The following is a 16,500-nucleotide window of genomic DNA, read 5'->3' as shown; positions in this document are numbered from 1 at the left end:
CTGCTAATGTGATGTTCTTTTGTGTTAGTTTTATGCCGACTCTAACAGGACACAAACCTGTCTCATCAGTCCACAGAATATTTTCCCAGAAGCCTTGGGGATGTTTGTTGCCAGATGTGAGACGACCCTCTGTGTTATTTTTTGGTTGGCTGTGGTTTTCGAATCATGAACTCTGACCTTAATTGAGGCAAGTGAGGCCTGCAGTTCTTTAGATGATGTTCTGGATCCTTTCTGTGACCTCTCAGATGAGTCGTCACTGGTCACTGTTCCAAGTTTTCTCCATGTGTGGATAAAATGGCTCTCAGCGTGGTTCACTGGAGTCCCCAAACCCGATAGATTTCAGTGACTTTGTTTCTCAGCTATTCTTGATTTTATTTTTTATTTGACATGATGTGTTGCTTTATAAGATGTTTTACTTCACTTTGTCAGACAGGTTCTATTTAAGTGATTTATTGACCGTGCAGTGATCAGGCCTGGGTATGGCGAGTAAAATTGAACTCAGCTATCCAAAACAATGGGGTTAATTTATGACTTGACAAGGGGAGAAATTACCTTTCCACACTCACTGGCTAGCAAACATGATGAGTGTGCAGTTTCATAGTCAGACCTGCCTCCTGGTCATAGCTTTTTTGCCATTAAACTGGCACACAGTTATACAATACATACACTGGTGTCCCAGCTGCTGTACAAGACATACAGTACAATAATGTAACACAGCATATATACTATCTCATCACTGTGGTGGGCTATGCTAGTACATGAGCTGCTGACTGCTTTAACTTAATGACTTTCTGCACTTACATAGGACATTGTTGTTATGAATGAGTCCCACTAGAACACCAAGTATACATTAATTTTTTTCTACCACAAATAGTCCCCTAATGGACTCATTTGCAGAAACTACAGTGCCCAGCTACTTCAAGGGATAAATTTAGACTTCAGGTTAACGATTGGCCAAGTTTATTTATTTATTCATTTATTTATTGTAATTTATTTTAAAAATTTCAGCTCTCATGGGCTTCCCCAATGGCTCTCAGGGCCTACTTTGAATTCTCAGTTTTATTATCTTATTGGTTCTGTCACCTTTCCAGTAATCTGTCGACCTTTAACCTCTCATTCTCTTTCATTTTTCTCTTTACTTGCTGTTTTTTTTTTCTTATTTTTTCCTTCTGTTTTTCTTTCTTAACCAAGTCCTATTTTCACACAGTCTATTTTCTTTTCTTTGGTATAAATATAAATGACCTCAGAGTGAGTGCTTTTACAGGCCAAAGATTTTGATCTCCATGATAGCCTCTCTCAAATGTTCCTTTCTTCCTTTGTTCTCAGTTTCAGCTCAGTGGTGTTTGGGAATGTGTGTCTAGATCGTACTGCTATCTTTAAACCAGACATTATGCAGAGCGTGTGTGAAGCAGGCCCTCTGTTCTGTGAACACATAGCATCCTTAGCATATGATTATATGATTTCTACTGTGTGTGTGTGTGTGTGTGTGTGTGTGTGTTCTGTGCAACCGTCAGTCTTTGAATGACTTGCTCTAAGCAAGGAGACCACACACACATACACACACACACACGCACAGACATGCATTCCCTCAGCTTGGTAGGTCTGCAGTGGATGTGAATGGGCGTCTTATTCTGTATCCTGCTTGGTGGTCACTCACCACACACACACTCCACCACATCAGCATCATGGTTATATAACTTTTGATGTCATCTCCACTGATGAGGGTTAATGGAACATTCCTGCTTAGAATTTACATATTTGTAATCAGTTTGTAGTTGTATTGTTAATTTATCTTGAAACTTTTTCAACCATTTTCTTTTCTAAATTTTTATTTCTGTCCTGTTACAACGTTGCTGTAGACACACATTCTTCGCAGCCAGTGTGGTTAAGTTGTGGAATGGAGATAAAGATCAAGCTGAACTGAACCAGACTGGAAGAACAGCAGCATTTTATCTTATAAGCGAGCAGGCCATCACCCCGTTTGTTCCTCTGTGAGGCTAATATGTAGCAGGTCCGGTCTGCGTCCTGAGCATTCCCAGTTGGAAGTTCACCAGCATCTGGTCCGGGGCTTATTTTCCACCCTGGGTTCCTTCCAGTGGCTTTGCTGCTTCCAGGAAAACTAAATCAGACCTCACAAATAATGCCCCCAACAGGACAGGCAGGCACACAGAGGAGGAGGGAAGTGAAACAAAGAGGCTGAAAAAGGTTTGAAACATTTTAATGGAAATGAACATATTCCTAGTTACGCAGTCAAAATTCAACCTTGTCTTGGTATTTTTTTTACAAGCAAAACATCACAGATTAAAAAATGTTTTACCACCTGAATCAACAATAGGAAACACATTGAAATGACACACAAATAAAATAACAGGCTGCTACTACATTTTAAAAGCTAAATAAATGCATTATACTGGTGTTACATGCAACAATGTATATCTGCTTTCATTGAGGGTTTGAAAAGCTGCCAACTTTTAGAAGCATAAAGCTCACATGATCTGATTTTGTGAATGCATCAATAAACAGGGAACCTTTACCAATCATTGGCTGAGATATCGTGCCTTTTAACCTCAAGATGTAATTATTCTATTTGAGCATGAAAGTTATTTTTACAGTTGTGGTCGCACGTTTGCATGAATGTGATGGTAATTTAGGGCTTTCAGTGATTTCTTTGAACCGTTCTTTTCCCAGGCTGGAATGATTGTGCAGCAAACATCTTTAATGACTTTTAAAAAGAAAAATCGGGTGCATAAGTTTGAATTTATTTTGGATTTTCACTAATCCAAACAGGGTTAAAATTATATATACAGACTCAAATATGCACATGCATTCACTTAAATCTTTTAATAAGTGGTGTTGAAGGCTCTACAATGTCTTTTAACTTGACAAGGCCAAGGCCTATTAAATTCATGTTAGTGATCATAATTGACTACAACTGGTAGTTTCTCTTTGCCAGTATTAAGGGATTTTTCATACTCAGAACAAGGGGAAAGTCCAAGGAACTCAGTGAAGATCTATGGAGAACTGTGGAGTTACACAAACGATGAAGGTCTCTTGGAGCCATTTCTAAACAGCTGCAAATTCCAAGATTATCAGTTTAAACAACTGCACTTTAGTACAAGTTATTTGGATGTGTCATCACTTTGACAAGATCTGGAAGAAGACCCAAACTGTCAGTCTTAGATGAGAGGAAATGGGTTAGGATGCTCAGGAACAACCCAGGAACCATCAAAGGCTCAAGTCTGGCATGAACTGGAAACTGCTGGAACACCAGCATCACTCTCCACAGTGAAGCCAGTTTTACGTCGCCATGGACTGAGTGGGTGCCACTCTGCTCCAAAATCAGCACCTTCAAGCTTGACTAAAATTTGCTGCTGCCTACACAGACAAGCCAAATGCCAATTGGAGAAAAAGTTTTACGGTCAGATGAGACAAAGACAACGCTGTTTGACCACAGTGACAAGAGATATGTTTGGAGGAGTGAAGGTGAGGCTTTCAAACCTAAGAACACTGAACCTGTCCACTGCTACCACCACTGTCAAGCATGGTGGTGGTAGCATGATGCTCTGGGGCTGTTTTGCTGCCAGTGGTACTGGTACATTGTGGATAGTGTGGAAAGTGAATAGAATAATGAAAAAGGACTACCTTCAAATCCTTTAACTTCACCTCAAATCAACAGCTAGACAGTTCCAACAGGACGGTGATCCCAAACACACATCAAAATAGATAAAGCAGGTTAACATTAAGCTTTTAGAATGGCCTTCCCAAAACCCAACCTCAACCCTATTGAAAATTTGTGGATTATGCGCTGGTTGGCACTGCTGCCTCACAGTTAGAATACCATCTGGAAGGCCTGGGTTCGATTCCCGGGCCTCTCTCTCTCTCTGTGTGGAGTTTGCATGTTCTCCCTGTGCCTGCGTGGGTTTCCTCCGGTTACTCCGGTTTCCTCCCACAGTCCAAAGACATGCACTTACTGGGGTTAGGTTAATTGGCTAGTCTAAATTGCCCATAGGTGTGACTGAGAGCGTGGATGTTGTCTGTCTCTCTGTGTTGGCCCTGCGACAGGCTGGCGACCTGTTCAGGGTGTACCCTGTCTCTCACCCTATGTCAGCTGGGATAGGCTCCAGCGACCCTGAACAGGATAAGCGGAAGTGAATGGATGGATGCTTAAGTGTCAGGTTCATGCCAGGAAAACAACAAATTTAAATGAACTCTAACAATTCTGCCAAGAAGAGCAGTCAAATATGCCAGAAGCTTATTGACGGTGACCAAAAGCATCTGGTTGAGGTGCAACTTACAAATATTTAACCAAATATTAATGGAGCTGGGTGTTTATATTTGAGCCCTATGTATAATTTTTGACCCAGTGTGGATTCAAGAAAATCCACACAAAATCCAAAACAAATTCAAACTTGTGCACCACCTGTACTATGGAACAAGTTCAACATGCAGTCATGTGAAAAAGAAAGTTTTTACGTGACTATGCAGTCGTGAAAAACTAACTGCATACTTCCTGCTTCAGTAAGATCATTTTGCCTGGCAAAGGTTATAAGGTCATTTCCAAACAATATGAAGTCCGTCACACTACAGTGAGAAACGAGAGCATTCCAGACAGTTCCTCTCCACCACAGTCTGAATTAATGGATTATATGGTTTCTCATAAATGTAGTTTTCTTTGTTGAAACAGACTAAGACAATGTATACATCTATTTACATTCATCCATATCACCTATGGAGTTTTTAAGGTATAATACAATTCTGCTTTTCTTGTCTGCAAGTGCTGCGTCTGTGTGTGCACCAGAGCAGCAGCCCAGTGACCACATCAGAGTGACTGATCCTGTCTTTTCGAAACAAAGCACAGATGGAATATCTGTTCAGTGTTCTTATTTCTTCCATCCTCAGCTTTGTTTTGACTCACTGGACAAGACAAATTGCCAAATATACATCTAACCACCATTTTTTTTTATTTTTATTTTTTTATGTCCATTATTCTAAATAAGCAAAGATGACATCATATATCATCTGATGACCGTTATCCCATGAGTACAGTTTTTTGTCCAGAGGACAATAGGCCAGCTGGGAGTTGTGTGCGTGCATGTTTGTGAACGCCAGGCTTGGCACGGTGTGCGTAAGCGTGTGAGTGTCAAAGGCATAGGTCACGTTTGCGTATCGATGTTCCATACTGTCCACTGCATAAAGCACGCCACAAACCAGGAAGCTGTTACCATAGCGACCTCGTCTGAGACCCGTGCGAAACGTCTGTATCGGCTGAAGCTCACGGGGGTGGAGGTGGATTAGCAGGATAACTTCCTGGTGGAAGCCCTCTGTGTCCAAAGCAGGGTAAAGCAGCCACAGGCCAGACTCATCGACTGCAAGCTCAACCTGCAAAATAAATCATGCTCAACTTCAGGGAGTATCAAATATCTGCAAGTTTGTACGACTTTCACATCTTGAAATATTCTTTGGCTTTAGGACCTAAAGCCAAAACTTTACTGATCTGTTTCAGTCTCACTGCTGTTCTTCGACCACAGCAGGCAGCTGTTTACACAGTACTCAAATAGCAGACAGTCAGCATTGAGCTGGTGAATATGGTTCTTGCTGGTGGAGACCAAAAACAGAACTAAAAACAATGAGCATTTATTTTGCATCCTTCAGAAGAACAAAAACACCACTCTAAATGACATGCAGGACGACTCGGCACGGGTCGACTAGGTCAACACAACTCCGCACGGTCGTGTTGTGTTTCCATTGCAATTGAGGACCACCACAGTGTGGGTGGAGTTGATATAGCAGCGCGGGCAGTAGTCTCATGACGTGACTCGTGCACGGCTCAAAACGCAACAATAGATGAGATAGAGGCAAGCTAACATCATGCATAAGTCCCTGTACAATGTGTTAATGGATGAAGGTTATCATTGTTAAGTATAACCCTACACCCCCGAACATAATCGGCTCAGTGTACTTCAAAAGAGCCGCCGTTCGCGGACATAAGGCAATTAGTAATAACACCACAGTAATACCCTATAGTGGTTGTGAAGTGCAGTTTCTCAGCTTTCAGAAACTGAATTTTTCCGACAGGACAAACGGTCGCGTTATTACGGTAATTCAAAGTTCCTTTGATCAGCCCTCCGCCCGGCTCTGTGCTAACCAGCTGTTCGGCTAGTAAAAAACTACTGCTGCAAACTGTTGGTCTGGGGATTCAACCGGTGCTTTGCATGCCTCCAGTTTCTTGCTGTCGGTTTTAAAAATGGCACACTTGATTCTGGTGAAGGAGTCGCTCTCATGCCTCCGATAGTGACGACACTCCCTGGCCAATCAGTGGCATGCTGTCCTCCGCGTCACATTTTTGTATCGCCTCGTATCGCTCAGAACCTCGGGTGAGTGGGTACGAAAAAGTACCTGCAAACTTGTACCAGTTACTAATGGAAACGCCGTCAAACCGCGGCGAGTCGAGGCGACCCGTGTCGAGTCGCCCCGTATGGAAATGCGGCTTATGTTTGCTGGTTGTGTAAAAAGGGCTTTAGGAGGGTTGGTGTGTGATACTGAAGTTTAAAGAGGGCATGACTGGCTGACTTTTCTTCCTAGCTTTATGCTAAACAAGGCTAATTAACAGCCAACTGGAACTCCTTACTGAAAACAGAACTCTTCTGTTCTTCCTCTCAGAAAGAAACCACAAAAGTGCATGTCCCAAAATTCATTCTGTTATTCATTTGAAGATTTTTTCCAATATGTCCAGCAGTCTTTTCTACTCTTTAGTAATCTGTTATGTTTTTGTTCCCATAATTGACTTTTATGACCCTTTAAAGAGTCCCAAATGCACATACTCCTTGTATAAATCATCATGCACTGTTTCTTGGACCATTATATCAAAATAAAAGTAATGAGTCTTACTTCAGTCTGCGTCCTGTGAATTTGCTCCTCCAGTAAAGCATCATGCAGTGTGGTCCAGGCAGCTACATATCTGTGCCTCAGGTCATATCTTATAATGTCCCTGCTGAAGGCTCGATTGTAGTAGAAAGCTCCATTATACACAACGTGGCCTGTTCCAGTGAAACTGTAGGGCAGCTTGTATGAATTGCTTGTCTGTCCTGAACACAAAGAACACACACAAAATGCACGACCTTAAGGAACTTTAGGATCATCAAAGTGAGACATCTGTCATGTTGAAAAAATATTTTACTGAACCAGTGCAACCAATAAACATTACAATGGCTCTTAACTTATTTAATGCCAGTATTTCAAGCTGTACAAAGGTACTTGTTTTCTAACCATGCTGATGTACAGGCTACATCAGTTTTGTTAGTAAAGCTGTGTAATAAGTTCAATTCAATTTTATTTATATAGCGCCAAATCACAACAGTCGACACAAGGCACTTCATATTGTAGAGAGAGGGGCCTGAAAGCTGAAGGCTCTGCCTCTCATTCTACTCTTAAGTATCTTAGGAACCACAAGTAAGCCAGCAGTCTGAGAGAGAAGTGCTCTATTGGGGTGAACTGGGACTATGAGGTCTTTAAGATAAGATGGGGCCTGATTATTCAAGACTTTGAATGTGAGTAGAAGGATTTTAAATTCTATTCTAGATTTAACAGGGAGCCAATGAAGAGGAAGCCAATATGGGAGAAATCTGCTCTCTCTTTCTAGTCCCTGTCAGGACTCTAGCTGCAGCATTTTGGATCAGCTGAAGGCTTTTCAGGGAGCTTTTAGGACAGCCTGGTAATAATGAATTACAATAGTCCAGCCTACAAGTAATAAATGCATGAATTAGCTTTTCAGCATCATGTAGATTTTGCCAAAATTGAGCAAGACAGGAAACCCCTGCCATATATAGAGCAAGCCAAATCTCAGACATTGATGCATCATAGTGATTTTCTGACTAGCCTTTCATCCAGATGTAATGGCAAAGGCAGTTTTAGGTCACTGAAAAGGGACTTAGTTTTGACCCAGTATGCCATGGTGGATGACTACCCCTCTCTGCTGGAGGCCTCTTCTTTTTAAAAGTGAGTTCTTCCTTCCCATCATCACCAAGTCCTTGCTCATTGGAGTTCTCTCGAATTGTGTCCACTATAAATTGCAGTACAAAGTATCTGTATTTGGAGGGTTAAATATAATGAAGATAATTTGATTATTGGAAGATAGTTAACTTTAATTCCTAGACTTGGTGAGACTGAAACACAGGTGCTAAAGTGAATTTCATAAATGTATAGAAATATATAAATATTCAGCTCGAGGGAGCTGATTCTAACCCATTAATTCATTTCTAACACATCCATTGTGTATGAAAAACTGTTTCCTGTTTCTGTGCTTTTATATTTATGGATCTTAAAACCATATAGCTTTGTTCTTTCTTTCAAATAGGAACTGTCCAGCTGCCAGTGGGGGTCTAACACTGTAATGTTCTGATGGCTAAAGCATTATTGGTTTGACGTCTAAGAACATTCATGAGAAGAATTAGAGTGCGTGAAATTGTTTGAGTCGTGAGGATTATTCTCTTCCACACACACAAACCTCTGTACCTGATTTGAAGGTTTCCATGTCTCGGAACTCCAGCAGGTTGTTGCCATAGTGACCGTTAGTGAGGTAGATGACGCTCCCGTGACCACGAGCATCTCTCATCCAGGCTCCATCACTGAGGCCGTAAGTATTTTTTTGGACCGGTTCAGAGATGCTCGCTACTGTGTCCTTACACACTCCTGTAAACACAAACATCAGGTGACACTGTCAGTGAAGAGCTAAAATATATGCACCTACTACCAGATAAGAGGACTGTATGACTGTTTTGAAGGGGGGAAACTAGTTATAGAGGCCAAAACATCTTTTCATTCCAGGCTGTAAACATATCAATTTCCAAGCTGAAGATAGACATTTTAACATGGGAGTCTATCGGATTTGACTCGCTCGTGCCCAAACAGTTTTGGGCACTTCCACATTGTCTTAATTTCTCAGACCTTGAGGTTACATTTCATTGTTATGAAATAATCAATGTTATTAGCTTCATAAGTTCATCAATAGCTACCTCATCAGTCTAAATTTACCTGGCTTTTTGGTGGTCTTCAGTTGGTCAGCAGGACTCTCTGTCCAGCTGAGTCGGCTTTTGGGTTTTGGCTGAGGTGTTGAGGTGGGAGATGCATCAATGGGTGGGCTTATATTGGTATCTGAGGGTAAAGTGGTCTGCTGGGTGGAAGGCGCAGTGGGCTTAATAGCAGTTCTGGTAGTTGAAGACTTTTGGGAAGTAGTTGTCGTTGGCTTTGTAGTTGTTGTAGAGGAGCGAGCTGGTTGGGTTGCAGTTGTGGTTTCTTGGCTAGTAGATGAGGGAGCTGTTGGTTGATGGGTCAGTGAAGAACCGGTCAAAGGTATGTACTTGTGGTCTGGTTCTATGATGGTTTTTGAAGGCCTGTTAAATGGCAGCTGCTCAGAGATCAGTAAGTCCACTGAAGATGTCGTGGTTACAGGAGCTGCAAGATAAGGAAAAACATGAGAAGCCCTAAAAGCATTACATTAAATTATACAGATGAGTGGATTATACTTACTGTTCTGTCCTCTAACTTTCTTATCCTCCTGGTAGCTCTCTTCCACTGCCTTATAAAAGGTCACGCCCCTGATGAGAACAGTGGTTTTGTCTTTCATTGGTTGCTTTTGCTCGGTCTTCTCTTTGCTTGCCTTTTGTGTTTCTGTCTGATTCCTGCTTCGGTGCTGTTCCTCCACACCATCTTGCTGTTGGTTTTTCTTCAGGTGGCTGTCATAATCCTTCTGCTAAAGAAAATTCAGTCTCATTTATAAAAAATGGGAACTCTCATCTTGGCTTGTGATCTGTTAAGACAGATTTTCAGAAGGTTTGTACCTGCTTGTGGGCGTAGGCAGCTGCTCCACTTTTAACTCTTGAACGCTCCAAGTCATTCATTTTCTTTTTTTTCTGCTGGATCTTCTTTTCTTTATCCTTTTCCTTTGCTCTTTCTTTTCCACGTTCTTTCTCTCTCATTCTTTCAGTAAGATTTTGTGCAAATGTCTAAAGAGCAGAAACAGACACGCAAGGGTTAATCAGATGTTTACAATGGCATCACCTCGTACTCACGCTTTGAAAAAATCTGGACTCTTTGAATACACCAATATTTTTTATTTAGAGGTCGGGACATGTGCACTTCACTAAAAAAAAAAAAAAATCCATTCTCAGTCTACGTGCAGTGGAGGTTTTAAAACAACATTATGGAACTATTTTTATCTTAAAAGCAAAACTTCTACGGACTGAACACCTGTTTTTAGAATATGTAACTTGGGTGAGTGGGTACAATCCTTGGAAAAAGTCCTTAACTCTTTACAGCGCTACATCACACAATACTAACTACAAGTTTTCAGCTAACTGTCAGAATAAGCTATTCCAGTATTGCTGTACAGCCATCCAACTAGGGGTCAGAGAGTACTGTGTGGCAGGCAGCAACAGGAGCCACAGAGTAAATATACTACATATGCACTGGGCTGGACAGGAGCCAGAAATACACAAACTAAGAGGAAACTTAGCAGGAGTACACAGAGCTTGGGAACACACAGAGAGGCGGAAAGTCATTGATGACAACACAACAATGAACAGAGGAGGACTCAGACGGTATATACACACATGAGGTAATCAGGGGGTAAGACACACCGGGGAGCACAGCTGAAACTAATCAATGACGACAAGACCAGGGAAGTAAAACTAAATACAAAACACGAGAGTCAAGACTATCAAAATAAGACAGGAAGTGACAAACACAGAGAGACCAGGACTAAGACGTAAACTTAACACAGAGAAAACAACATGAAGAAGAGACTGACACAATGCAGGGGATACAAAACACAGAGACGAGACCATGACTGAATGGCAATACAAAAGGGAAAACGACCTAACAACACAAAGAGGCAGACAATTAAGGGCATAACGAACAGGAGACATAACTGAGCAGGAAGACAAGATAAACTTGACACAACTAGACGGGGAAACCAGACAGCCATGGGAACAGGGAACAGCGAGACAAGACAGACATGGGGGCAGAGGTTTTCCAGTATTACTGAATGAAGTGCTTAAAGCGCATGCTTTTAATACTATATTATTCAGCAGGGCTTTTCCTCTCACATACATACACACTGCTGCTTTATCTGCAGCAGCTGTGTTGTTTTCACTCATATTAAGTGTTTAACATTTACATATTTTTCCCATAGTATGGTTTCACCTTCTTTTGTAAAATCAGCTGCTCTAGTGCTGATACACTTATCCATAATTGTGATTGGTCAGATGCTGGCAGCGCCAACCCTTTGGTGCAAATGCACAGGGAAAACCTGGGTTAAATTAGCTTGCTGATAACCAGCTTCATGTGACCGCGTTATCCTGATTGCCAGTGTTAGGGTAAGTGAATCCACTTAACAGATAGATACCCTGGATATGTTTTAGTTAGCTTTGCAAAGTTTTTGCACTAAAAATATCTAAGACTATGTATTGTAAGTACAAACTAAGGTTTGGTAACTGTTTTGTTTATTTTGGCCAGGTCTCTATCACAGCTGGTTGTGCACAACAGCCCTGATTCTTAGTCGCATCAAGACTGGACTTGCCTGCTTTGGTGTTATCCATGTGTCTATTTATTGCAGTGCCTTTAAATATATGGTGTGATAATTTGCCGTGCAGTGGCTTATATTAATAATATCAACTATAAATCTGCATCTTTTTGATAGATTTATCTCGTGTTGTGGAAGCAATGTGAGCTGCAACATTTCCACTTACGCGAGATGATGTGTGCTCACCTTCTCTATGTTGTCCACCTTGGTCAGCAGCTTGGTGGTAACAGAGTGGAGCTTTAATAAGTCCATTCCATACAAAGAGCCCTCCAGCAAGTCAATGATAGTTGCCAGCTAAGCAAAAACAAGAAACCATTCATTAGGTTAAACATCGTCCCACTCAAAACTCCCTGAACAGTTTGTCCTCCAAAACGCATTGTGTATGTGTTTCTACCTTGATGTCATCTTTGCTTGCTTCCTGTAGTTTTTTAAACCTGTACTCCCCCTCACAGGGATTGACAGCTGAAGGTGGAGCCATGCACTCACACTTCTTGCAGTCTGTTCCTTTGGTAATTGTCTCTACAGTGTAAAAATCCTGAGATGGTGATTTTAGGTCGCTTTCCTGGACACGGCTGCAGTCGGAGCGTTTGATCGGTCGAACGATACAGCGGCACACACAGTCAGACCCTGATGACACCGTTTTTACTTTGTCGTAATCACCCAGCAACTGAAAGAGAGGAACAACATTATCTTTCTTAGTATCTTTTTCAGTTTCACATAGCCCAATTCGAAAGACACTTCCAAAAAAAAAAAAATGACTGTATATTTGATATTTGGTTAGTCCCTATAATTTATTTAGCAGAAATACAGGGATTAAACTAAAAAAAGGAGCTGAAACGTGAGATGATTTGCAGCTGCAGCAGCGGTGAGCTGCACAGGAAGAAGACAGCTAGCATTTACAAACAGGCCCTCTTTGGTTTGGAGCATTTACAGTTTGAGGATATTACATAACCTACCACCAGAGGGATGCAAGCTTTACTATAGCGTATACACACACACACACACACACACACACACACACACACACACACACACACACACACACACACACACACACACACACACAGAGCTCTGGGCTCGATTTACCATATCATTTAAGCTCAACTGACAGTGAAAGGAAATATCACGTATAATTAAACTTCTGCAATTAACAAACTGGTGTGAGAAACAATCCCTAAAGGCCCACTTCAGGTGGGAAATGAGAGATTCAAGGTTTACTGTTAAAGCAACGCAAGTCCTAAGAGCACACCCGCTGTGGGATCTCATGTGGTTTCCACTGGATGAGGTAGATGGAAAGTTTTGCTGAGTTAGTAACTGCGGATCCTCAGCTCAAATCTCCTGGAAGTCGAATTAAACGGATCAAATTAAATACGTCGTGGGTGGAAGTTTTTCTTTTTAATAGTTCACATAAAAAAAAGGGGGTTCATATTGAACTTCATTTCAGTTCAATCAGTTTTTTAAATGTCAAACAGCACAGGATCTCGTGAGAAAATGTGTGTTTTAATGGTGCCTTAACTATTAAAAATTACTAATTTTTCTTCGGTTCTGTGAGTTTGCAGTATGTAATTTAACATAAACTTCAAGTTTGTCAATGATCATACAAAGGCGCACACATTACAGCACACTAACCTGGCTGATTATATTCTCTTGGTTGTCCAGCTCATCCTCCAGAGGCTCGGCAGTGGGCTGATGAGCTCTCCCCTCCGCATTTACAACAGGAGCGCCTTTCTCCGGGGCCGGGGGACTGTCCTCTACTTTACCCGCGGAGGGAGCATCTTTAATCGGCCTCAGCTCGTCGGTTTTGACCAGCAGCATCTTCTCCCGAAAGCTTCTGTCGGCCTCCAGATGCTCGAGGCCACTTACAGCACAGCATAAAATCAGCAGTGGAAGTCTGCGCCACATCTCTGCAGAGAAGCAGCGGAGGATAAACAGCGCTCTGTGCAGAAACTAGTCTCAAGAAATTATCAGGTAGTTGTAGCCAAAAACTGCTGAGCGGGTCCAAGCTGACAGCACCGAATGAATAAACACCCACGCACCCAACAGTTCAGTAAACTGCTGCACTACAAAGCAGGCTTATTCTTCTTCCGGGCAAAGAGTCTCAAACCTTCAGCCTGAGGAAAAAAAAAAAAAGTTCTCAGGCTTTTTAAAGAAGTGAAGAACTTACGTGCTTGTTGTTTTCATGAAGAGGGGTATTAAAATAATGATGGAAAACGGAACTAATTAAGTTTTAAAACGAAATAATTAAAAAGGAGCTCTAACTCGGGTCCGTGTGAAGTGTCGCCGGTGAGCTGGGTGGCACCGACCGACCTCGACACCGGCCCCGGCAGAACAGGACTGACTGCGGGCGAGCCTGAGCCTGGAGGAGAGAGGGAGGGGGAGAGGGAGGGGGGATTGTGGTGGTGGTGGTGGTGGTGGTGGGGTGACTGCAGAATGAACTCAGGTTGGACCCTGGATTGCAAAGGTCCTGATTGGTTTATTATGTCACAGCTGTGTTTGCTTTTAAGACTACCTGTCCGAGTAAACCTCATGGGGAGTATGTTCACGTTTAATGATCATGTTGCCATTAAAACCAATGTTAAACAATTTTATAACTGGTAATGTCTTGAAACACGCAGAAACAAGGTTTATAGGCTAGAAAGCAAAAAACTGATCCTGCGCACTGACACAAATGTTTGTTGGAAATAGAGACTTGTTTCACAGTATATTTAAATGTTTGTATAACAAAGTGCAATGTATGTTATATAAAAAAAATATAAGTGGTGGTGGGATAAACAATATAATCATACTATGGGTGAGAAACTACAAGTTAAAGGTGGCATCATCCCTCAGTTTGTATCTTATAGACTTTAAAAGGTGGGCATGGACATTAGAATAACATTGTGCCCCCCCGCCCCAATTCCCTACAGGAATTTGATTTTTCTATGCATGTGTTTAAAATGCACCTATTTCCTGTCACTGCTACAGATTACACATGGACAGAGGTGGGAAGTAACGAAGTACAAATACTTCGTTACTGTACTTAAGTAGATTTTTTTAGGTATCTGTACTTTACTTGAGTATTTATTTTTCTGAGTACTTTTTACTTTTACTCCCTACATTTTTACACAAGTATCGGTACTTTCTACTTCTTACATTTTCAAAACAGACTCGTTACTTTTTAACACGTCAGGGAGAAGTTTGCGTAACAGGTGTTTGTCAGTGCGCCGCAATCTGCGATCTGAACCTAAACGGAGGAATATTAACATATAAGAGACAATCGTACTGGCGTATCCTCCATCACCGGTGCTTATCGGGTACAAAGGGATTAAATACACAAACCCATATAATTAATGGATCATCCATAGCGCTATAATCAGCTCGCGGCACATAAACAGCTTAGCTAGCGCTACTGAAGAGGAGCGAGCATGAAGGGAGTAACGTGTGGCAGGTAAATGCAACGTTTCTAAATGCTCAACAAATATCAACAAACACACAAAGTGTGTGCAGTTTGTCACACAGTGTGTCTGCTAGCTAAAAGAAGAGCTGCTGTATTTCAGGGAGAGCAAAGAGAGAGAAGTTCACTCAGAGATGGAGAAAGAGGACAGAAGAGGAAGAAGAGAGGTTAGAATTAAAGGTAAGGACTGGAAAATAAACTGAAGTATGCTGACTTTGTGTAATTCAAAGATTCTATGAAAATACTGCAGTTTAGTACGTAATAAACAGGTTATCTTGTTGTACTGTATTTACAGTAAAGCTCTGTGTAAGTGCACAGAGGCTGTGTTCATGGTCACAGTTACAGGTTACATCAGTGCAGCAGAGATGAGTTTGAATCAAAGCTGCTGATGCTGAGATTCATTCACTGAATCCAACATTTCTACAGCCTGTATGCTGTCAGTGTAGGGGATGGAGATCAGCTCAGATAGCTGTGAAATACTGGGTTACATCTTTGTGAGTTCAGTCCATCCACACAGAGCAGTAAACCTCAGAGCAGCAGCAGTAGGTCAGCTGATCACAGCCTGCACACCAACATCATTTACTGGAGCTCACAATAGAAAGTTGTGATTCTTCTCCCCATGCAGAGCCACTACAGCTGATCTTAGGGTTCCTCCACCTTCTGAATCCCACTGTAACCCCTGAGTATCCTCATGTCTGTGTTTAGGTGGAGGCACAGTCACCCTCTACTATGGAGGACACAGAGAATAGAGCTGTGTTTAAAATTCCCTTTCACAGTTTGTGATTCAAGCTGAGTACATTCATTAGAATTAAAATTTAGATTGGAATAACGTTTGTGTTCTCATGTATTATATTATATTATTACAATAATATATAATAAGGTTCAGTTAGCTTTACACAAAAATAGCAGGTAGAAACGTCCTCCAAAGAGCTACTTTTACTTTCTTACTTTGAGTAAATTTTAGAGCCTGTACTTTTTTACTTTTACTTAAGTAAAGAACTTGAACCAGTTCTTCGACTTTTACCAAAGTATTTTTTAACACAAGTACTTGTACTTCTACTTAAGTACAGAATGTCAGTACTTTTGCCACCTCTGCACATGGACAAAGTTTCAGATAATTAGGTCAGTGTTTGAGACAGTCATCCCTGAGAGCCACAAGCTCAGGCTTCAGATTGCTCTAAGCGCTGTGCTTCAGACAGTTTTTTCTGCTCTGGGATCTGTCTGGCGTCATAGAGTTCCTAATACTACGAACACAGAAGTTCCACCCATTTATTATTTAAACCCGCCTTCCTCTAAGTCAGCCAATCAGAAGGAAGCTGACTTTAAAGGAAGGCTGGCATTAAAAGAGGAGGGGCTAAAACAGCTTGTTTCAGACACTCAACACCAGAGCCCAGTGAAAATAAAGGAGGATATTTTTGAAAAGGTCCAAAAGTAAAGAGAAATTGAGCTGGACATAAACACAGTAGGTCCCCTTTAAAAGATTTCAGTG

The 16,500-nt window shown here is 41.5% G+C and overlaps 1 protein-coding gene across 1 annotated transcript; it reads right to left on the bottom strand.

The window, feature by feature from the left end:
- Positions 1-4,093: 4,093 nt before the first annotated feature.
- On the bottom strand, positions 4,094-13,600 carry olfml2bb (olfactomedin-like 2Bb). The gene is made up of 9 exons (XM_030752350.1): positions 13,208-13,600; positions 11,973-12,245; positions 11,765-11,872; positions 9,837-10,001; positions 9,526-9,748; positions 9,031-9,450; positions 8,512-8,688; positions 6,889-7,085; positions 4,094-5,379 (listed from the first exon to the last, which is right to left on the bottom strand). The coding sequence occupies exons 1-9, from the start codon at positions 13,478-13,480 to the stop codon at positions 4,984-4,986; spliced, it is 2,232 nt and encodes a 743-aa protein (XP_030608210.1). The 5' UTR covers positions 13,481-13,600; the 3' UTR covers positions 4,094-4,983.
- Between the last annotated feature and the right edge of the window lie 2,900 nt (positions 13,601-16,500).

Source organism: Archocentrus centrarchus, chromosome 17, assembly GCF_007364275.1.
Source record: "Archocentrus centrarchus isolate MPI-CPG fArcCen1 chromosome 17, fArcCen1, whole genome shotgun sequence".
In the NCBI taxonomy this organism is placed as follows: domain Eukaryota; kingdom Metazoa; phylum Chordata; class Actinopteri; order Cichliformes; family Cichlidae; genus Archocentrus; species Archocentrus centrarchus.
This window is presented reverse-complemented; position numbering and strand designations above follow the sequence as displayed.

Bases quoted from the DNA above. Each gene is read 5' to 3' on its own strand.
- olfml2bb (XM_030752350.1), bottom strand. From the start codon at position 13,480: ATGTGGCGCAGACTTCCACTGCTGATTTTATGCTGTGCTGTAAGTGGC. The intron at 10,002-11,764 runs GTGAGCACACAT...TCTGCTCTTTAG, and splicing joins AGGTGGACAACATAGAGAAG to ACATTTGCACAAAATCTTAC. The intron at 5,380-6,888 runs GTAAGACTCATT...TTTATTTTGCAG, and splicing joins TTCACAGGACGCAGACTGAA to GTTGAGCTTGCAGTCGATGA.